Below are 22,101 nucleotides of genomic sequence, written 5' to 3'. Positions count from 1 at the left end.
CCTGAGACTGGGGTAGGTGGCTGGCGGCAGCACCGGGCCTCCCACAAGCACTTAGAAGGCTGGGACAGACAGGAAGCCGGGCTCCCCTGTAGTGGGTGTGGGCCATGCCTGGGGCCTCAGGGTGTGCTGACTTTAGGGCAGCTAGGAATCTCTCTAGCCTGGTTTCCAACCTTCTTTCAGGACACTGATGAGAAGTGAGCCTCAATTTGCTTCCTGTTTGCAAAGATAGTATTGAGAGTCCAGTTTGGCCAGATGAGGGAAGACAGTCTGGAGGATATCTAGAGCCCTTGAGGATTATCTGCCTGGGGCCTCATGCAGACACAAGGCAGCTCCTGGTACTGTCCCCTCTCTAGAGGTAAGAAGACAGGTGGATTTGAGATTGTATCCAGTGTTGTAGCTGGGACTGGAAGCCTGCTGTGTCTCCTGCTCTGTCTGACTCCACAGCCTAGGTTTCTAGAGGGGTTTTCAGAGAAGACTACAGGGGAAGGTGCCTACCTTTCCCCAGGCAGAAAGGAGGTGCTTCATTCCAGCCCTGGGGCCTAGCTCTGTGGATCTCTGTACGGCCTGTTAAACCTTCTGAACTGGCTAGTATAAATGACAAAAATGGGCCTCCACCCCAGACACACCTCGTGCATTTGTCACATGACTGAACTACTGTCTCCTCTCTCCGGGCTGCAGATCCAGAGGTATGAAGCCTCCTTTTGCCATGACAGCTTCCACCAGAGTGGAGTGGCGCTTTGCTGATTTGAGCACCCTACTTTGCTAGACCTCCAGATCTCCCTGGTAGGAGTCCCCAGGAACAGCTATGGCATCTGCAAGGGAGAGGGGTACTGTTCACGTTCCAAAGCAAAGGAAGAAGAGGGAGAGGAGCTGGCACATGTGCTTTGACTGGGGGCCCAGACCCAAGCAGGAAGAGGGTGAGGTATGAGTGACTCACTGTGCTGCCCCCGCCAGCAAGCAGCCCCAGCTGACTGATGTTTCCCTGAACAGGTGCATCTGTCAGCTGTGATCAGCCCACATTTGAGAATACCACAGAGGTGTCATGTGACAGGGAGAGAAACAAGGGGGAGCTGGGTAGACTCTGGAGGACAGTGTGAGGGGCCTGTCCCACATCTCAGCTAGCCCAGCCTCCTCTGCAATCTGTCAGCTTCCTGACCCACACTCAGTGAAGCAGAGCAGCTGCTGGACTCTGCTGGCCTGGCTCCAGCCCTCCCGTCACCCTTACCAATTCTTTTGTCACTAGCACATGGACAGTGGGCGATCTCAGGAGCAGATCTGAGTTCCCCTGACCCCACTGGTCATGAATAGCCACTGGTGCCATGCCTATGTCTAGATCTGTTGTAAGATCCTCTCCAAGGATGGGAACTCAGAGAAACAGCACAGGCAGACCAATTCAGCCCATACTGTGCCCCACTCTGGGCCTTAGCCTCTCCATCTGGGCAGAAGATATTCTTACAGCCTCTTTACAGGTTTTAGCTGGGCTCAGAGCCTGTGCTGACCAGTTGGTGGGTAGCAATATCATAATGGGGTACCTTGTAGCTCATACTCATACACAAAAGCCAACTAGCCCCTCACCGTACTCCTATCCTCATCATTTGGTGCTAAAGATCTCTGTCAGGAGGAAGTGGCTGGGGAGGACTCATGGCTGCACCAGGTTAGCTGTTAGTCCTGGCTCTTAATCAGACAGTGCTGGGCTCTGCCACAGCCCCTTTATCCCTTTTGTTGTGTGTCCTCAAACAACTTACTTAGCTCCTCTGTGCTGTGTTTGCCTCCTCTTACTAAGGGAAATACCACTAACCTCCTAGAGGACTGAGATCTTCAGTCAGTCCATGTTCATCCATAAATGGTGGACATATGAATGTTTGTAACTTCTGGTTACTGAGTGGAGCCTGGGAAAGACACCTGACACAGGCTGTGACCAGTGGGCAGCTCAAGTCAACCCTGGGTTAGTGGGACATTCTCCTTATCAGAGACAGAGGACCTGAGTCCTGGGTAATTCTGCACCACCTGACACAGGGCTAGGACAGTCCAGTTCTCATTCTTCTGCTCCAGAGCTCTGAGGGGTGAGACCTAGGCACACATGCGCACATGAGAGAGAGAGAGAGAGAGAGAGAGAGAGAGAGAGAGAGAGAGAGAGAGAGAGAGAGAGAGAGAGAGAGAGAGTATCTGCTCACAAGATGAGTTACCTGGTCCTACCCAAAAGTGGATGGAAAAACTCAGACTCTCCAACCCCCAGGGGCCTGCACAATAACTCCCCTCCTACTTCTTGCCATCTGTCCCCAGTGATGGAAATAGAGGAATGACAACAATTGGGTGCTGTGTGAGGAAGCCTGCTCCAAGGAAGTCCCTGTAGATGGGTGGGGGAGGGGCAGGAGAGTGGTGGGGGCGGGCGGGGGGGCGGGGGGAGGGAGTTGGGGATAACAGATCAATTCCTCATCTGATCTTTCTGGGATATTCCTAGCTGACTCAGGCTCTGATCTCAGGGAAGCTGTCCTGGAAGGGAAGGGGGTTGAGAACCTGGAACCCCTTCTCTTCCTACAGACAAGGTCCAAAATTTTCTCTCTGGTGGGATCAGCACTCTAAGCCTTAGCTGCACTTACAAATCCAGTTAGGAGAGGCATAAAAATAGGCCTGAAACAAGCAAATGTGCCACTCCCCCTCCCCAGTCAGGCAGAGCCTCGGGGAATCTCCCAGGTGACTCTGATGGGCAGCCAGCTGAGATCAGCCAACTAGACAATCCCTGTAAGCCTCTGGCTTGTCTTTACCCCAGCACTGGCAACAAGGTCCTTGTTAGGTTTTTAAAAAGAGGTGGCCGAGTAAGAACAGCAGCACGCACGTGGTATTCAGGTAAGGGGTAGGTTTATTCAGTAGACCTGCTGGGACCAGGCAAGGTTGGCACTCCACGTGGCTGGGAAAGGCCTGGGAAAGAGAGAGAAAAGAGCAGAGAGCAGAGAGAGCTAGAAAAAAGCAGAGAGGGCCTCTGGGCCTGGGCTAGGCCTTATCTAGGGTATGGGCAGAGAAAGGTGTGGCCACATTAAATTCAGATGTGACCTCAGCAGATGCAGATGTGACCTCTTCCAGGTGTCCCAGTTGCCTAGGTAACGCAGGTACTGGGTGGAGATTTTGCTGCGAGGAGGGTAGAGTCTTCTCACCATCCAGGAGCAGACCTTATAGTCCTGTCTCAGGACCTAAATTAGAGTGAAGAACAGTGATCATCTCCTGTCAGGACCTTTGAATTCCTCCCCTCCCCTAACCTTATGAGGCCATTTGCAGATGAGGACACTGAAGCTCTGAGAGGGTCATAACTATAATGCCGGCCAGCCCAAATTTCCCACCTGCCCTCATCACACCTCAAGCAAAACATGGCCATTACACCAGCATCTGGTACATCCTGGCAGCGCTGTTTCCCTGTTTCCCATCCATTATCTGGGGATGCTACGAGGCACTTCCTCCTAGGAACTAGCCTGGATCCTCTGCCCTTGCCAGTCTGGGGTTTGAACTCATGGCCAGGGTGCTGTCTCTGAGTTCTTTGACTCAAGGCTAATGCTCTACCATTTGAATAACAGCTCCATTCCTGGCATTTTTAAAAGTGTTTAATTGGAGATAAGAATTTCATGGAAGCTAGGCACTGGTGGCTCACATCTATAACTAGCTACTCTGGAGGCTGAGATCTGAGGATTGTAATTCAAAGCCAGCCTGGGCAAGGAAAGTCCATGAGACTCTTATCTCCAATTAATCACCAGAAAACCAGAAGTGGCACTGTGGCTGAAGTGGTAGAGTGCTAGCCTTGACAGTGTCCAGGCTCAGAGTTCAAGCCCCACAACCAACAAAAGAGAGAGACAGAGATAGACAGAGATAGAGAGAGAGGGGGGGGGGAGAAAGGGAGAGAGGGAGAGAGGGAGATAGGGAGAGAGGGAAAGAAGGAGAGAGAGAGAGTTTCCTGGACTTTCCTGCTAGGCTACCTTGGAACTGAAATCCTCAGCTCTTAGCCTCCTGGGTTGCTAGGATTACAGGTGTGAGCCACCAGCACCCAGCCAGTCTGGGTATTTTAATAGAGGCTTGCCAGACATTGTACAGACTCCAGCCATGCCCACTTCCCCACTCCCTTGCACCAACCTGCCGCATGTCTCTGCCCAGCTTTCCTTGCTGTACTCTTTGGGGTTGTCTTCAGCCATGATGGGCTAAAGTTGCTCAAGGGTAACCTTGGTACACCCAAGTGTCCTGACTCACCTGATGGGCCATGACCTTAGGTCAGGAGCAGCTGCCTTGTGGTGGCTTAGCCTTTTAGGAGAACCTGTTGGGAAAGCCATGAAGTGAGATGTCTGGGCCATAATCAGACTTCTCCCTGAGTGTGACGAGAACCCGGATGGGGTTCTATTTCTGTCAGGGAAGGTAGAGTCATGAGGGGGAGCTTGCCTCTTGTCCTCTCTGTGAGGACAGTTTCTCAGCAACTGGGGTGCCACCTTGCTCTTCCATCGCTGCCCACAGCAAAGGGATCTGAAATGACAGCTCTACCCCAGTTCTACTGCCTCTTCCGAACTCAGCCATCTCACCTCTCCTAGACTTAGGACACGCCTCAGTTGTCCCTTTGCTTCATTGGCATTGGGTTGCCTTTCTAGAGCAACTATTAGCTAAGACCTAGGTAAGGGTAGAGGGCAAGATGTGCCCTGAGGAAGAAAGCTGCCCACACTATCTAGCTGACAAGTGTGAGAACCTTCTAGAACAGGGCTCTCAGGGGAAACACAAGACAATGTACAGGTGTCATTTAAAATATTCCCAGAGGTCCATTAAAGAAAGCAAAAAATAGGAAGTTATTTTTTTATTATTGGGATAATAAATTGTATGTAACCCCATGTATTATCTTTTCAACATCAGTTATGAACTATTTAACACTCTTGAGTGTAAATATCTAACGTGCTAGAATGTAAAACTGCAAGTTTATCTGCACAAATGGTGCGTCTCAGTTTGGACAGTCATATGCTCAATGGCCGCATGTGGTGAGTGACCACTGTATGACACCACTCAGAAATAAGCTTTTGCAGCTCTGTACTCCATTTTCCATCACTACTGTATAAAGAAAACAGGTTTATTTAGTTTTGAGGGAAAATAGTGGTACAGCATCTCTGGCAAGGAAGCCTTTTGGCATCACACCATGGTGAGAGGTAGAGATGTGTGTGTGTGTGTGTGTGTGTGTGTGTGTGTGTGTGTGTGTGTCAGTATGAAGGTTTGAACTCACAGCCACAAGCTCTCCCTTAGAATTTTCACTCTAGGGTAGTGCTCTACAACTTAAGCCACATCTCCACTTCCAGCTTTTTGCTGGTTCATCGGATATAAGTGTTTCACAGACTTTTCTGTCCGGGCTGGCTTTGAACCTTGAGCATTAAATTTCAACCTACTGAGTAGCTAGGATTACAGGTGAGAGCCACCAGGGCTCAGTTCCCTCCTCCTTATAAAGTCAGTAAGACTCAATTGCAGAGCCTCTGCTCTACAGACCAAATCTAACCACTTCTAGAGGTTCTTTAAATATCATAGTCCAGTTACATTTCTGTCCTCAATACTATTACCATACAACTTTAGGATTAGACTGCTGCAGAACAAATCACATTCAGATGAGAACAGCTACCCGCATCTTTGTTGCCTTGTCTGCCTCCAACTATGTGATTGTTTATGTTTTCTTTAAATGAACTAGCACTTATTGAATTAATCCATTGGTGCTAGAGATAGAACCCAGGGCCCCACCCCGGCTAGGCAAGCACTCTACCACTGAGCCCCATCCCCAGCCTTCACATTTTGAAAAGTAATTCCTTCTATGGAATTTTATTTATAAATTTAAATCCCTTAAAGATGGAATCTTTACGTCAGTAGTGTACATAGAAAGCCCAGAGCAGTCTCTGAGGTGTATGGCAACACAACGATGTCATGGAAACAGCAGCAGTGAGTTCTCACTTGCCATATGTCACTTGCTAAGGCTTAGGGCTGAGGCCACACTTCTGCACAAGGGAGGGTTCTGGAGAGCTTGAGGATCACTGCCATAGAGCCAGTGACTGCTGTCCTATTCCCTACCCCACCCCATACACCTGATGCTGAACAAACTAGGGTTGTTCCTATTGTGCAGCAAGGGACAACACACATCATAGGGATCCCACGGGTGTTTCATGAGCGGATTGAGGAAGAGCCTGTTACAGGATTGGGTTCAGGTGGATGATTAGGGTTATTCTGAGGAACCTTCAAATTTGGGGTTTGATGTGAGTACTTTCTTAATATTAAACTCAGTACAGCACATGGAATGGGCACCCTACTAAGGGCACATTTTCTGTCTCTTTTTTATGCCCATAGGCCAGGGGAACTTGGAAGGAGACTGAGACCTGCCCCTGGCCTGATGGCGTGTGCAGGTACTCTGTGTCCCAGCTCTGCAGTGATTCACACAGAATGGCCCTACAGGCCACCTGCAGCCTCTGCCCTTGAGGGAATATTGCGAACCTCTCTGGGAGCTATTGATCCCTAGGACCATATCTGGGACATGGCTCAGAACACCCACACGGTTGGGTATGCACCAGGCATTGCGTGGGACCCCAGAGCCTACATCCTCTGCTTTCATTAGTCTTTGCCATCCTCCCTTGGCCATGTCCTGAGGCTGTGGACAATGGTGACTCCATCACTCCTGACAACGTTGCAGGCATCAGGCAGGAACAGGAGAGAAGTCAGGAACAGATAACAGCAGGAGCTTTCATGCAGTCATTCATGAATATTTACTGAGGGCCTTGTGTATACATTTGCTTTTTTTTCTCTTTCATTTTTTAAATTTGTGAGTGTACACATGTGCACATATACTGAGGCTTTGACTCAGGGCCTGGGCCTGAGCTTTTTTGCTCAAGGCTAATACTCTACTGCTTGATCCACAACCACACTTCTGGTTTTTTTTTTTTTTTTTCTGGTTAACTAGTGATAAGAGTCACAAGGACTTTGCTGCCAAAGCTGGCTTCTAACCATGGGCCTCACATCTCAGCCTCCTGAGTAGCTGAGATTATAGACATGAGCCTGTAACCTGGCTTGCTATATGATTCTGTCACATGTATAGCCATCACTACAGTCAAGGAAAATAACACTTCCATCCTGCAAAGGTCTTCTTTACAGCCATGCCTTCCTCCCTACCTCTGCCTCTCCTCTGTCCTTAACTCTGGCCTTCTAATCTCTTTTCCGTTTTCAAAATGCTGTCATCTCAAAATGCTGTCATCTCAAAATGTCATCTCAAAATGTTATATAAATAGAACCATACAGCGTGTAACCTTTTGGGATTGGCTTTTTTCAGTCAGCAGGATGTTCTGGGGGTTCATTCAGGCTGTGGTGTGTGTCAATAGCTCTTGTAGGGAAAGTTCTATCATATGGATGGACCACTCTTTGGTTAACCATTCATTAATACACTGAAAGGGCATCTGCATGTCTCCAGATTAGGGCTCTTACAAATACAGTTGCGATGAACATTCATATATAAGCTTTTTCATCTCTGGGACAAACGCCCAGTGATGCCGTTGCTGGGTTGCATGGAAGCTATATGTTTAGTTTGCTAAGAACCTGCCAACCGTTCTCTGGAGTGGCCAAGCATTCTACACCCCCACAGTGGAATGGGCAGGGACGGGGTGGTGGCCCAGTTTCTCCACATCCTTGCTGGCATTTGGTGTTGTCAAGTGTGGTTCGCAGGGTGATTTTCACTTGCATTTCCCTGGTGGCTAATAGTGATAGGCATCTTTTCAAGAACTTACTTAACATTTCTATGTCCCCTTTGCTGAGAAGTCGACACACGTGTTTTACCCACGTTCTTCCTGAGTGGTTTGCTATTCTTTTTCTGTACTTTGGGGTGTGATGGGTCTCTTAGATGTCAGGCTCTGTCAGGCGAGAAGTTGACACACATGATCCCACAGGACTGACCTTCTTAGGGGCAGAAGGGACAGAGAAAATGCACTAGAGAGCAGAATAATGGGCTATGTTTTTTGTTTGTTTTTGTTTTTTAAAATGACATGTGCTGTGAAGAGCTACAGCAGGTGCTAAGAAAGAGGTACATGGGCTGACTTCAATTGGAGGGGGCTCCCAGTGCCTGACGCCTGAGTGGAGCCCTGAGCATCAAGGGGACAAGTGTCTAGTGCAGGGAGCAGCAGAGCCCCAGGCAATTATGTGGGAACAAGCTGATAAGAGCGAGATGGGGGTAGGCAAGATGGATTTGATTGGAAATGTGACAGGGAGCTGTTAGGGTTCCAAGGCAGGGGACTTAATTTATGTCTGAGGCTCTATGTTGTCCCAGCATTCCTTGATTCTGTCACATCCCAGCATAGAGGCTTTGCAGAGTAAGGGGGCTCTAGGGGTCACTATTCAGACTCCCTCCCCTCAGTGCCTGAAAGCCTTGGAGTCAGGAGGAGGTGCCTGGAGTGGCTATTTAGCATTCCTCAGCAGTTCCATCCGACCCTCTCCCAGACAGACAAGTGTCAAATATTCATGAAGATGACCCGCAGTCACCCTCTCTCCTCATGCCCTCCCCCACAGTCTGATGGCCCCAATGCCACAGGCTTCCCTTTCTGCATGGCTGTGTGGACAGGCTGAGCCCTTCTGCCACCCTTCTCTCCCTTTGCTTTGGAACCCACCACTACCTTAATAGGGAGAAGGTCACAGACATTGCCCAAGGGACTCACAGATGGCCAAGGAACCCAGCTCACAAGCCCCAACACCCTACCACCCTCACTTTCCACCAGGGAGAAGGCCAGGAGGGTACCTTCACCCAGCCCAGCATCAGGACTTTCATAAACAGTTACTTTAGGGAGATAAGGTCAAGGATCTTGGAGATCTGTCCCCCAACTGGGAAGACCTCTCCAAGCCCTATGAATAGCCACTTTGGAAGCCTGTAGCCAAGCCTGCTCCATCGTTGCAATCACAAGCTGACAGGGAGCGTGTCCCTGGTATGTTCCAAAACATTTCACGGGATTAATATCCTTATCTGTTAAATAGGGTAGGTACAATTGCCCACCTCATGGAGCTGTCAAGACAACAAGATAAGCAGGGGGTCTCTGCCTGCCCCTGTGGGCCTCACTCTAGCCTCTTCAGGCAGATTGACCCACTGTGGGATGGAAGCAATTGCTCTCTCCACCCCACACCAGAGCCTGGGCCTCGGGCTGTGTGAGAGAGTCCTCAGGCCTAAGCTAGGGCTCCACACAGAAACCCCACTATCCAGCACAGGTTCTGGGGTTCAAACTCACTCCATTTCTCCTTAGCTTTCAAGATGAGCCTTCAGCTAAGAATTCATAAAATAATGAAGCACCAGCTACCCATCTTACTCCTGTCCCCTCCTTGACCCAAATACAGATTTATTCATTGAAGCCATTTCTCTTCTGAATAAGATCTTTAATAATGGAGAAGATGCCTCTCTGACCAGGCAAGGCAGGGCGTATGCGCGTGTGTGTGCACGTGTGTGTGTGTGTGTGTGTGTGTGTGTGTGTGTGTGTGTAAAGTGTGTTGTACCTCTCTCAGTGCCCTGATCCCTGACCCTCAGATCTCCCCACTTCTGTCCATTATGGTGGTCTGTCCTACCCTTGCTGTGACTCAGGGCCCCAGTGATGTGTCTCACTCTAGGCCAGCCTCAGAGAAGGGGGAAGGATATGGGGGTATTGCTGAAGATATGTGTTAGGGATATGGGGTGACAACTGAGTCAAGGACTAGAAGCTGGGACCTGGCTGGGAAACCTGAAAGCAAGATAAGGTGCCGAGACACTGTCCTGTCTAGCAGCCACTTCACCAAGAGCTGACCAGGAAGGACTGGCTGAATAGTCAGAACATGATGGGGAAGCATCTGGAGGTTTCTATAGGTAACCAGAGCCTACAGGATGCAGAGAACACTTCCACGGTTTAGGGAGGTGATCTTTTGGTCTCTTTTACACACACACACACCCTTATTTTTATCCTTAAAAAATGATTATTATAAAGGTGATGTACCTAGAGGGGTTACAGATGCATAAGTCAAGTAAAGAGTACATTTCTTTTTGGACAATGTCACCCCTTTCCTCACTCTCTCCCAGTTTTCCCCTCCCCTCCTCACCTACAGTTGTATAGTTCATTGTCAACATAGTGTCTAGTGAGTACCATTGCTGCTTTTGTTCACCATCCATTTCCATGCCTCCCCTTATACTCCCAAAGCTATATAAATGAACAAACAGAACAAAGAAGACAAAAACAGCAAAAAGAAAAAGCCTCCTGTTTCCATTTCCTGGAGTTCGTTTCAACACATGCTATTTTGTATGATCAGATGCACATAGGCATTGTGTCTTTCTGTTCCTCTCCTAAGAGTATCCTTCTTTGGTCTCAATGCACAGCCCCTTCTTGCAGTGGGCAGGAAGAAAGAGCCAGATACTTGCTTTCCCATTCCCCTTGCAGCCAAGGGAGCAAGTGCAACCAGAGTTTTGATTTTGACCCTAATCCAAGAACTCCACAAAGATGGCCTTGCAGAAGCCTCCCAGTTCCTGGGGCAAGGAGTCCTATGTGGCAGTAGAGCTCCCAGGCCTGCAACTCTGGGATAGGACATGGGCTACTCAGCAGTAGCAGTCTTTTCTCAACATTCTATTCTGGCTGTCCTGACTGTTCCTTACCACTCCTACCCCCACCTTTACCCCTGCTCCCAGCTCTTTGTCCCTTCTAGAGGGCTGGAATTGGCCTAGACTCCCTGAAGCCCATTCCCTTTCTGTTTAAATTCCTATCCCTCGAACACCCACGTGGTTTTGCCATGTCAGCTCTTCAGAAACCACCCATGGCATAGCTGTCTGTTTCTTTCTCTGAACAACTGAACACTTTCCAGAACTATGTAAATGTAATGCACAGGAAACTCCATGATCCTGGAAGGATATCCCAAACACAATACTCGGGTGGCCTTCTCTGCTGGCTAAGAAGCTAACCTCTCAAAATGGCAATTGCCCATGATGCAATTGCCCAGACACATCTGTTCCATAGCTCATGTGCAGGGAGCTGTGAGATAGGGTATAAAGGCAGCAAGTCAAATGTGACAGATGCCCAGAGAGTCTACTTTGGATGGCAAGGGCACACCTGCCACCAACTGGGTACTGAAGATGGTAGGCAGTTCTGAGCCAGAATTTTTATAAGAAAACAACCTCCCTACTCTGATTCCTCTTTGCCATGACCACAGGCTGTACTTTCCTGATTCATACTGGCTCAAACTCAAGCCCTATCATCTCTTCATAACCTCCCAGGCTCCCTCCCTCCTCCAGGATTCCTCCTGTTGGTCATTTGAGTTGTTTCTTCAGGCCATTGCACAACTTAGGTGGTATGTTCCACCGATGCATGGCTTCTGGATGATTAGACAGCCTTTCATTTATCACCTGCTTACCTCTAGGTAAAAGCTCAGGCAGAATGAGTACCTGGAGCCAGGTACTCATGCCTGTTATCCTAGCTACTTGAGAGGCTGAGATCTGAGGACTGAGGTTTGAGGACTGCTCAGGCAGGGAAGTCTGTGAGACTCTTTTTTTTTTGGGGGGGGGGGGTCTGGTTGTGGGCCTGAACTCTGGGCCTGGACACTGTCTCTCAGCTCTTCACCTCAAGGCTAGTGCTCTACCACTTGAACCACAGTGCCACTTCTGGCTTTTTTTTCTGCTTATGTGGTGCTGAGAATTGAACCCAGGGCCTCAGGCATGCAAGGCAAGCGTTCTACCACTGAGCCACCTTCCCAGCCCGTCTGTGAGACACTCTCTAGTTATCCTCCAAAAAGCTGGAGGTGGAATTCAAGCCCTAGGAAAGAGACTGGGGGGGGGGGGGTGGCAGGGAGGAAGGAAGGAAGGAAGGAAGGAAAAAAGGGCTGTGTCCCTGGGAGACAAAGGGTGGGGAAAAACTCACCTCTATTGTATGACCTGTGTGGATTTGCTCCCCCCTCTCTGAACTTCAATCAAGTGAGAAGTTTGGGCTGTGGGCTCTAAGGGACCACCCACCTCTGAAAGCCTGGCCTGTGTCAGGGTGGGGGCATTAATGCAAAAGTCTGAGTTCACTTCTGGCTTTGCTACTTGGGACCTCCATGGCCCTGTCTCCTTCCAGGTCCCAATCCCACACCAGGACTAGAGTGCAGAGACGAAGAGACCTGTGGAGGGCTGGCAGTTGGCAGTGTGGGGGGGAGCAGGAGGTCACAGGAGTCACAGACTTTGTTCTCCAGACAAAACTGGCCTAGCAGAGAAGAGATGACTTTGCCCAAGATGTCAGGATACCTGAGACAAACTGGAGGTCCTCTCCAGGGACTCAGGAATATTCTACCTGTTGCTACTGCAGGAGACGATGAAGGCATCCGATGGCAGCCTCTTGGGGGAACCCGGACGTATACCACTGAGCAAGAAGGAGGGTGTCAAGTGGCAGAGGCCTCGGCTCACGCGCCAGGCCCTGATGCGGTGCTGCTTGGTCAAGTGGATCCTGTCCAGTACTGCCCCACAGGGCTCAGGTAAGACGGGGGAACAGGTCAAGAGAGCAAGTGGGGGATCTGCTCTGAACTCTGACCTTTCTGGGGCCCAGTCTTGGCCAAGCTGCTGCTGTCTCTGGTGGAGCTATGTCTGCATTTAGCCACATCCGTCTCCTACGGAGAACTTGTTCCATGTTCAAGGTTCTGAGCTCCGGTGGGTGGTGGGAGGGCAGAGCCAAGCTTCAGGCTCTGCAATGCTTAGCACTCAACTGCTGGGTCACTTGGGGGCAGTTCATGTACCCTTTCCACATCCTCTATTAAAAGGGAGCTCTGAACCAGCTACCAGTGACTCACGCCTATAATCCTAGTTGCTTGGAAGGCTGAGATCTGAGGATTGGGTTTTGAAGCCAGCCTAGCAGACAAATCTAAGGAACTCTTATCTCTAATTAACCAACACAAAGCCAGAAATGGAGCTGTGGCTCAAGGGGTAGTTTTTTTCAGAGCTGAAAAAGCTAAGATACAGTACCCAGGCCCTGAGTTTGTGCCCCAGTCTTGGCACGAAAAGGGGAAAGCCTCTCTGCCCACTCTCCAGGCACAGTGAAAGATGGGCGATGATGCATGCCAGGCCTGCAGTCCTTCCGGGGTCCTGCCCAGTGCACCATGGTGTGGTCAGGACCCTGGCCTTCTGGAGTTGCTCATGAGGAATTTGGCAGCAATAACTGTCCTGCTTGTTGGTGGGTATATTTGATGTTGACCATCTTTGATGAGAGAGTAAGAGATGAGGAGATGGGCTCATATGGCCCCCAGGATCTCACACTCACATGTGCACATGCCTCACATTCACACCCATACATGCCTACCGTGCACTTGGGCACACCCTCCCATCTTAGCATGCCATACACAATCTATACATGCCCCTCTGCCACACACACTCAGGCTCACTCATAAGGCATGCTGAAAAGTCTGTTTCTTTTATATAATGCATCCTTGACCTTGAGAGCTGCATCTTATTTATTGTCTCGGATGCTGGCTGCCGGGGATTTCCAGGAGCCTCTGTCTCCTTGTCTAGAGAACAAACACCTCAGCATCCCAGGCTTTATGAGGGTCATGCATGCACAGAGGGCTGGGCAGGGCAGAGGGTACAGTGACTGTCAGCCACCTTAATGGCCCATGTGTGACATACCCCATGAGGTGACAGGACTGCTATGTGGCAAGACCCCACCTTTATCTGCAAACCCTACTTCCGGATGGAGTGGCTCATTTGCTTCTCTGTCTGCAAACCTTTTCCATGTCCCTGAAACATATATATGGGGCTCCTTATAAGCCCCAATTTCTCTGGGAGAGAAGAAGATAGGAATGCTGGTGGCCAACACATGATGACACATCTCCATGCGCTCTGGAGCAGGATGGGAATATCTTGCATTTTCTATCAGGGTTGAGAACCCAGAGAAAATAGCAGCCACTTCTGCTGTGGCCTCTGACTATGTCTAAGGGACTCAGATCCACAGCTTTGTGTTCCTTGAAACTCAGAGTTACTCCTGGCCTGAGTCTTCCTGAGTATTCAAGGGGACATTGGAGCTCTGCTTTTCCTCTTGTAGATCCCACAGACACCCAGCCTTACCTCTGTGTCTCTCTGTCTGGCAGGCAGTAAGCTCAGGAGGGATGGAGCTAGTATTTCTCCTGGCTGAGCCTTTCTTTGCACCTGTGACAGTAGCAGCTGTGCAGAGTGTGAGGGACAGGGAGAAAAGCCAGCCAGGCAGATACGTTCACAATATAAGAAGCAGCACACCAGTCTGCTCCGCCCAGCTCAGAGGATGTGGCTTTCCCACGAGGGTGGGGCTCTTGTCAAAGGCCGTAGAGGGTAGGGCCAGAACTGCGTGGGTGCAGGGCAGTCCCATCCAGCCTGTGTATTTGCTGGGATGGACCTATTTCAGTACCCTCACACCAGGTACTGCAAACAGATACCAAGGATAGAAGTAAGCATTGGAAATCTCATCAGCCTGTTTAGAGTCTATATTAAGAGTTCATAGGCACTAGAAGAGATCATAGAGCTCAGCAGGACCCTTGAGAATTTTCTGGGGAAGGTTCTGCCCTTCACCTACTCAGGGTACGCCCCCTGTGAAGTGTCTCTCAGGGACCCCATAGACTGAGAAACTAACCCTCTGTGCCCTTGTCTTCTTTGGGTGTAGCTTCTGTCCTCTTCTCAGGTCTAACACATCCTGTGCATATCCTTCAGGGAGACCCACCCAGTGCAGCCCTATGGGGCTTTGTGTACATGTGAAATGCTACCCTGTGCACAGCTGAGGAGACTTTCTGCTCTTTGGAAGCCAAGGACTTGGGTGCAGGGAACAATGGGTTCCATTCAGTGAATCTCCATCCTCTCCCAGCAAGGCCGGCAGCAGTGTCCTGCACTCAGTGCCTGTGATGGTTGGGCAGCCCAGACACTGCGCCCTTGTTGTTAGGGTTTTTCCATTCAGTGGGAGCAAGGCCAAAGAGAGACACATGTCTGGGATGGCTGAGAGTAGAATCTAAGGCTCAAACTAGTGTCCCTAAAGCTGATAAACGGGAACCTCAGTATGGAGTAGGTGGGATTCAGGGACCTAGAGAGTAGAGGGTTGTTCCAGTTCAGCTGTGCCTGAGGGCAGAGGTGGGTAACTGAGTTATGAAGGAGTAGAAATCAGAATGGCCTTTAAGATGAGCAGGCCCAGGAGAAGAGAGGCAAAGGGCAGAAGCACCCATCTTCAGCCCAGAAGCTCAGGGACCCTTTTCTCAATGATCCACACCTGGAACTCTGGCTTGCTCCACCTGTCTCCCAGCATCTAAGGGCCTACCTGGCAGGATGACTCTCTGGGGGTGTGGCTAAAGCCACCAGACCTGCTTCTCAAGTCCCGCTCTGTATGAAGATTGAGGACCTAGATATCAGGGAGTTGAAGGAGACACTGTAAGGGCTCCTAGGAGCTGGGCTCCAAAATTGTCCCAATGTCACTCCTATTTTGTTCTGGGGTTTGGAATAAATGTTAGGCCAGCATACACTGAAGGGGAAGGCAAAAGACTCTCTGTCCCTGGTGCTGTGGCATGGATTTGACCATCTTTAGTCCATTCCAGAGTCCCTGGGGAGTAACCCAAACCATCTTTCAGGTGGGGGGAGGGGAGGGGTGGGAGGAAGATAGGAATAGAGGTCATCATGCTCAGCTTAATAGATTCACTGATTGGTATCTTTCCTTGGGGAAGTCTGGTATCTAAGTTCTCCAAAGTATTAGAGAATTTGCCAAGAGGCTAAAACACTGTTAAGAATGCAGTTTAAGTAGTAGAGTGCCTGACTTGAAAATGAGGCTCTGTGTTCAAAGCCCAGGACTACAAACAAACAAAAAGCAAACAACAACAAATCCAGCCCGGCACCAGTGGCTCACGCCTGCAATCCTAGCTACTCAGGAGGCTGAGATCTGAGGATCATGGTTCAAAGCCAGTCCAGGCAGGAACTCTGGGCCTGGGCGCTGTCCCTCAACTCTTCAGCTCAAGGCTAGTACTCTACCACTTGAGCCACAGCACCACTTCCGGCTTTTTTCCTTTTGCTTATGTGGTGCTGAGGAATCGAACTCAGGGCCTCATGCATGCAAGGCAAGCGCTCTACCACTGAGCCACCTTCCCAGCCCCATCTGTGAGATTCTTATCTCCAATTAATCACCAGAAAACCAGAAGTGGTACTGTGGCTTCAGTAGTAGAGATGAAGAGCTGAGGGACAGTGCCCAGGCCCAGGGTTCAAGCCCCATGACCGACAAAAAAAAAAAAAAAAACAACAGCACCCCAAACCAAGGCAAAAATGCTGTGTGTGTGTGTGTGTGTGTGTGTGTGTGTGTGTTTGTGTGTGTGTGTGTGTGTGTGTGTGTGTGTGTGTGTGTGTGTGTGTGTTTGCTTTTTTCCCCCCTTCTCTGGTCTCTGGGTCATTCTTTGACTGGAAGGAAAATGGCAGATTTTATAGCATTTCCAGTGTCTGACAAAACAGTGCCTGAATATTACAGCCTGTTCTGTGGTTCCTCTACAGTCCTGTTGGTTGGTAACAGAGTAAGGATGGAAGGTGTGAAAGCACTGGCCTTTGGCCACTCTGTTGCTGCCCTTGGTCAGTAACAGCAGTGTGGGACACCATGTGTGGTGGTGTTGGCAGTATTAGGACAGACAGGCAAGAGTCCAAATAGCAGTCAGCTCAGCAAGGGTGGATGTGGCTCCTTCCCTGAGAGGCTACAGGGAGCTGACCTGCCACCTGGTGGCTGGCTGGTTACCAGAAGCCTGCTGCAGCCAGCTCAGCAGCCTAAGGGACATTCTTCTCTCAGTCAGCTGAGATAAATGGCACTTTGTTTAAAAGCAGGTGCTGGATGGCCACCTGCCAAGCATCCCTCAGTTCCTTGTCACCACTCCTCCAGTCTTGTCCATTCTACCTCCTGATCGCTGAACCAATGCTTAACTACCACCCGTGGTCCACAAGAGCATGTTCCTCTGCCCTATCTCCTTCCAGGCTACATGGCCCTGGCCACCAGATATGCAGTGTTCTGCTCACCAGGAAGATGGTCCCTTCTCCACTGCCGTTCCTCTGAAGGGCTCCAGTGTCTGCTTGGAATTAGGGCAAACATTTCTTGACCCTCTGATTCTAAACCTTGTGTAATTTGTTGTTGTTGTTGTTGTTGTTGTTGGTCGTGGGGCTTGTACTCTGGGCCTGAGTGCTTTCCCTGAGCTCTTCAGCTCAAGACGAGTGCTCTACCACCTGAGCCACAGCACCACTTCTGGTTTTCTGGTGGTTAATTGGAGATAAGAGTCTCATGGACTTTCCTGCCTGGGCTGGCTTTGAACCCTGATCCTCAGATCCTCAGCCCCCTGAGTAGCTAGGATTACAGGCATGAGCCATCAGCACCTGGCTACCTTGTGTAATTTTTATGGCCTTCTCAAAAGATTTCCAGGGTTTCCCCATAGTTGAGGAAGGGGCAATGTGGCAGGTGTTTGGGAGCTTGATTGTGTCTCCTGGATCTCTGGTTCCAGCCCTGCCATCACACTGGACAATGATGGAGAGTTGTATATAAGCCCCTTGGCCAAGGTGAGACATGGATGCTCAAGTCCTCATTGGTAGCTAGGGGCTCACACCCACTTTGAATCCACAATCCCTATACCTCTATGACAGCTCAGGAGTGAGCTGTTAGATATGGCTCTGAATAGTGGCCTGTTGTGTAGAAATAAGGACACCAACTCAAAAGGCACTTGCAAGGCAAAGTTTACTTCTGCAAAAGGGTGGTCCATCAGCCAAAAATCTGGCAAGCAAGCACACAGAACAGGTAGGCTGCTCCCTTTTTACCCCTAATGCAGCAGGCCCTCCTGCTTGGATTGGCCAAGCTCAAGTTCACAATCTGATAGGCTAATTTGAAGAGAGAAAAATGACCATTAAAAGATTTTAAGATAAGATTAACTATACACAAGCAATCTCAAAACATCCTCACACCCACTTCTACTTTCTTGAACAATCTTGAGGTGTATCTTAATCCTATTTTGTAACAACCAGTGAGGATAAAAACCTTACCTTCAAAAATTCTTTCTTGTCCCAGAGCATTTCTTCTTTTCCTCTTTTTTATTCGGGTTGTGGGGCCAGAACTCTGGGCCTGGGCGCTGTCCCTCAACTCTTCAGCTCAAGGCTAGCGCTCTACCACTTGAGCCACAGCCCCACTTCTGGCTTTTTTCTTTTTTCTTATGTGGTTCTGAGGAATCGAACCCAGGGCCTCATGCATGCAAGGCAAGCACTCTACCACTGAGCCACCTTCCCAGCCCTCTTTTCCTCTCTTTACATGTAGATGTTATCTCTTAACAGGATAATCAACAAGGGCCAAGCCACCTGCCAAAAGCAGAAACTTTTCAGAAAAACAATTATCACAAGATTGACAGAAAGGAAGCAATGCACTTTGCTAGAAAAGATTACTTTTCTCCCAGAGCCAAAAGAAGAGATCTTTGCTGAAAAAATATGGCTTGGCTCACAGCCAGAGAGATCATGGGATTCTCCTGTCAGTACCTACATGTCCCCCACCCCAGAGCATTGCAAACTTACCCAAGAAGCATTGTGCATCACTGAATGCACAATGGTCCCAGGGAAGAGCTGCTTGTCCCTAGCCTTTGCCTATTGATTGCATTCAGTAAAGAGCTTCAGGCAGCTAAGTACCTCATGGCACACAAGCAGGCCCACCCAACACTGCACCTTCTTTGACTGGCAGAGGTTGTATGGTATAGCATTTCCTCTTTTTTTATTTGGAAGGGACATTTTGACTTGGCTGCACTTGCATGTAACAGAAACCTCAAGAAACAGTGACCTTATCTGGACTAGAAGTGGCTGGCAGCAGTTTGGCAGTTTGGTTCCTTTGCCCTTTCCTTCATAGTTACCAAGTGATTGCTTTGTTTCCAGCCATTATGGTCTAATTCTAAGCAAAAGGAAGGAGAAATGTGGTAGAAGGGAAAAGTGGTAGTGCTTATGTAAAAAAATCTCCAGAAGATTTCTATTTATTGATAAGGATGAAGGAATGATAGATTTTTTTTTAACTGGTTACATTTTCACTTCCAACAGAATTTGAATTCTATAGGGGAAAAGCCAGAAGAGGAGTATAGAATGAGCATTCTTGTAGCTTGAGGACTGTTTGGATTACTAGAAGCCTACATAGTGGCCAAGGGACATCAGCAAGCTGTCCAGCACACAGTAGCCCGGTAAATGGCAAGGGGTATCAGTTCCTGTCCTGGTCACACACTGGGTCAGGTCCACCTCCTCAGAGGGACCTCTTATTACCTCCCCTTATCCACCCTACAGAGCTACTCCATGGGCTGAGGTGCCCGGTCAGCAATTAGAGGTCAGAGGTCAAGTGGAAGCTAAAAGCCAGGCTCTACCCCCGCTCTCCCAGGAGGTGGGCAGGAGCTGGGAGGGAGTAGGCTGCTTCCAGCTCCAGAATGAGTTCCAGAATGGCCCCTTTGCAGTGAGATCACACCCAGAGCTGAAAGTCACAAGAGTGCCACCTCCTCCCTCCCCTAGATGCTGGGAGCTCAGAAGCAAAGCCCTTCCCCTCCCAGCCCCCAGCCATCCACCACCCTTACTGACAGTGAACTTCTGGGTCCTGGAGGCTGAGGAGCAGGGCGCAGGAAAAGGCTATCCCAGGGCAGCCCCTTGGCCACTCGGGAGGGCCTGAGCTGGGTGTCAAGGGACAGCTAGTCCTGGAAAGGAATAAAGAGACTAGAGAGACGAGGATAGAAAGGCCTAAAGACAGACAAGAGAGTCAGAAGAGACTCTGACCCAGAGACACAGAGAGGCAAGACTGAAGTGGGTGTGAGGAGGAAAGTTCTAGAACAACAAAAGGCGCTGAGCGTCAGGCGGGAGAGTAGAGGAAGTGAGTGGGGGGATGGCTGGACACAGCGAAGCTCCTGGCCTGAGACTCCAGGAGTGCCCACAAGGCTGCAGAAAGCACCTGGGCAACATCATCACCTTCTTCTTCCGCTTCATCTCCGGGAACCTGGCTCGAGGTGAGGGATACGTTGCTGAGGTGGGGCTGGGGCTGGGCTCTGGGCCATCATCTGGGGCAGGGATGGCAGGGGAAGCAGCTGTGGGATAGGATGACTGGAAAGGCTACCCCCACCCCCACTTCTTGGAGTCCTGCCCTGCCTCAGAGTGACCTATAGGCAGCAAGGGCCAAGCTAGGGCTCCCCAAGTTGTGAGTAGGGGGTGGGAGGTGAAAAGGAAGAAGTGTGTGTGTGTGTGTGTGTGTGTGTGTGTGTGTGTGCATGCGTGCGTGTGCAGCGGGGGGGGGGGGTAGGGAGAGATTGGCCTCCTCTTTATGTGCACAGACCCAGATCTCCTGGCTGCGAGAGAGGAGTGGGAGACTCTCAGGGAGTCCCCTGTCTGCCTGGCCTTGTGCACATTAGCTCCACTGTCCTGGTCCCATTTCCTGCCTCCTCCCTGACTGGGGACACCCCCTCCCCCGGCCTTCACTTCTCTTCCATGAAAACAGTGTGGCCTCTGTGATGAAAACTGAGGGGAACCAGTGAGTGTGTACTGAGAACTGTCTTCAAAGCCCCTGCAAACCTCCCCAGCTGGAGGGCTGGCAGAGGAGCAGGGCAGCCCCCAGCCTGCACTCATCAGGCCCCACTGTGGAGGATCTGGGGGCAGGTGACTCCATTGTAAGCCACTTCCGCTCAGCTTCCTCTGCCCCTCTTTCAAGGCTGAGCAGGACCACTGCCAAGGCCTGGCCTGGGGACCTTGAGGCAGAACCTGCCTTGGAGACCCCGAGTGTCGTGGGTAGGATGCTTGGGAAAGGGTGGTACTGGTGGGCTTCAGATCCTGAGAAAGGGCAACCATCAGCCACTCAGGGCCTTGAACAAGGACATCAGGGCTCTTTTGTCCTGTCCTCATACTGGAGGGATTCAAAGGGACTCAGGCTAAAGCAATCACATGATCCCCGTAAAAATAAAATCCTTAAAACAGCGTAGCCATGTGACACAGAAAGCCACTTAGGCTGTGGGAAAAAGTCCACCATGGTATGGTGACCTACTAACAGATAATGGATAGGGCTGGAATAAACCAGCCTCTTCCCTTCTCTGGGGTAAAAGCCTTGACCCTAACTTCTTCCCTGCCCTGTCCCAGTCACCCATAACAGGGCCAAGTCCATTAATATTCAGATTAATAAATAGCACTTGAAAAAGAATAAAGACCTAAGATTGAACATAGGTGCAAATATCTCATGGGGGTAACAATGGTTTCAAGTACTGAGAAGCAATGCTAAGTCTCCAGGGCTGAGAGGCAAGATTCTGCTTCGGTAGAGGTCTGCAGAGGGAGTTTAGAGTCTAGGACAGTTTGGCCAGCTCAATTTGTCCGATGAAAGGGAACCTTGTGACCAGTTGTGATATTACTTAGCTGTGCCTCCCCTCTCTGGGAGGTCTTTTGGTGGAAGAATGGAATTTGAAGATGGTGGCCTAGGCCTACTTCTCTGCGAGGGCTGAGGACAGGGGATGTAAGTGAGGTCGTGACCAGCCAGGGTCATGACCCGACCAACCACTCCAGCAGCTGGGCTGCCCACACCCTGACCTCTTCCAGCTGTGGATCAAATACTCCAACCCTGCAGTTCCCTAAATGTGGTGATACATTGACCACTATGGTGGCCGATGGTGGAGACGGAAGCATCCATGGATGGGGGAAGGAGAGAAAACTTAGATAAAGTCAGTCTTCCCCTGAATACCCTTCAGAGGAGTGAGAGGGCTGAGGCACAGACAGAGCCCATTGCCTTCATGCAACCTGCACGGCGGCTTATACCTCTCTGTGTTGCTCTTGGCTGCTGAGACTTTCACCCAATTCCAGCAGAAAAAGTCACGTCTAATACTTGGTTGTTTCCATGTGAGGTGGAGCCCTGTGCTTTGGCCCAACCCCCTGGTGCTCCCAGAGGAGAGGCCAGGGTGGGGCAGGGCAGGATCCTCAGGGAGGAGGCTGGAGCTGCAGGCAGAAGGCTAGAGGCTGTTACTTACAAAACCAGGCACATCTGGCTTGAATTATCAAAGCGTCATTCTGATACGTTAAAAATATCTTGCTCCCTCAAATAGATACAGAGTGTGTGTTCAGGTTTTATTGAACTCCTAAATGACAAGCAAGGCAGCAAAATGACAAAGCTGATTCAGAAG

At 50.1% G+C, this 22,101-nt stretch overlaps 1 protein-coding gene across 1 annotated transcript in view; it reads left to right on the top strand.

The window, feature by feature from the left end:
• Positions 1-22,101, top strand: part of Kcnip3 (potassium voltage-gated channel interacting protein 3) — an 87,490-nt gene that overhangs the window by 2,365 nt on the left and 63,024 nt on the right. Inside the window, exon 2 of the mRNA XM_070013363.1 lies at positions 12,303-12,468. Within this exon, the coding sequence (XP_069869464.1) occupies positions 12,303-12,468 (166 nt within the window). The remainder of the gene's footprint in view (positions 1-12,302; positions 12,469-22,101) is intronic.

The sequence above is a fragment of the Dipodomys merriami genome, unplaced genomic scaffold (assembly GCF_024711535.1).
Source record: "Dipodomys merriami isolate MVZ:Mamm:240054 unplaced genomic scaffold, mDipMer1.0.p SCAF_90, whole genome shotgun sequence".
Taxonomy (NCBI): domain Eukaryota; kingdom Metazoa; phylum Chordata; class Mammalia; order Rodentia; family Heteromyidae; genus Dipodomys; species Dipodomys merriami.
This window is presented reverse-complemented; position numbering and strand designations above follow the sequence as displayed.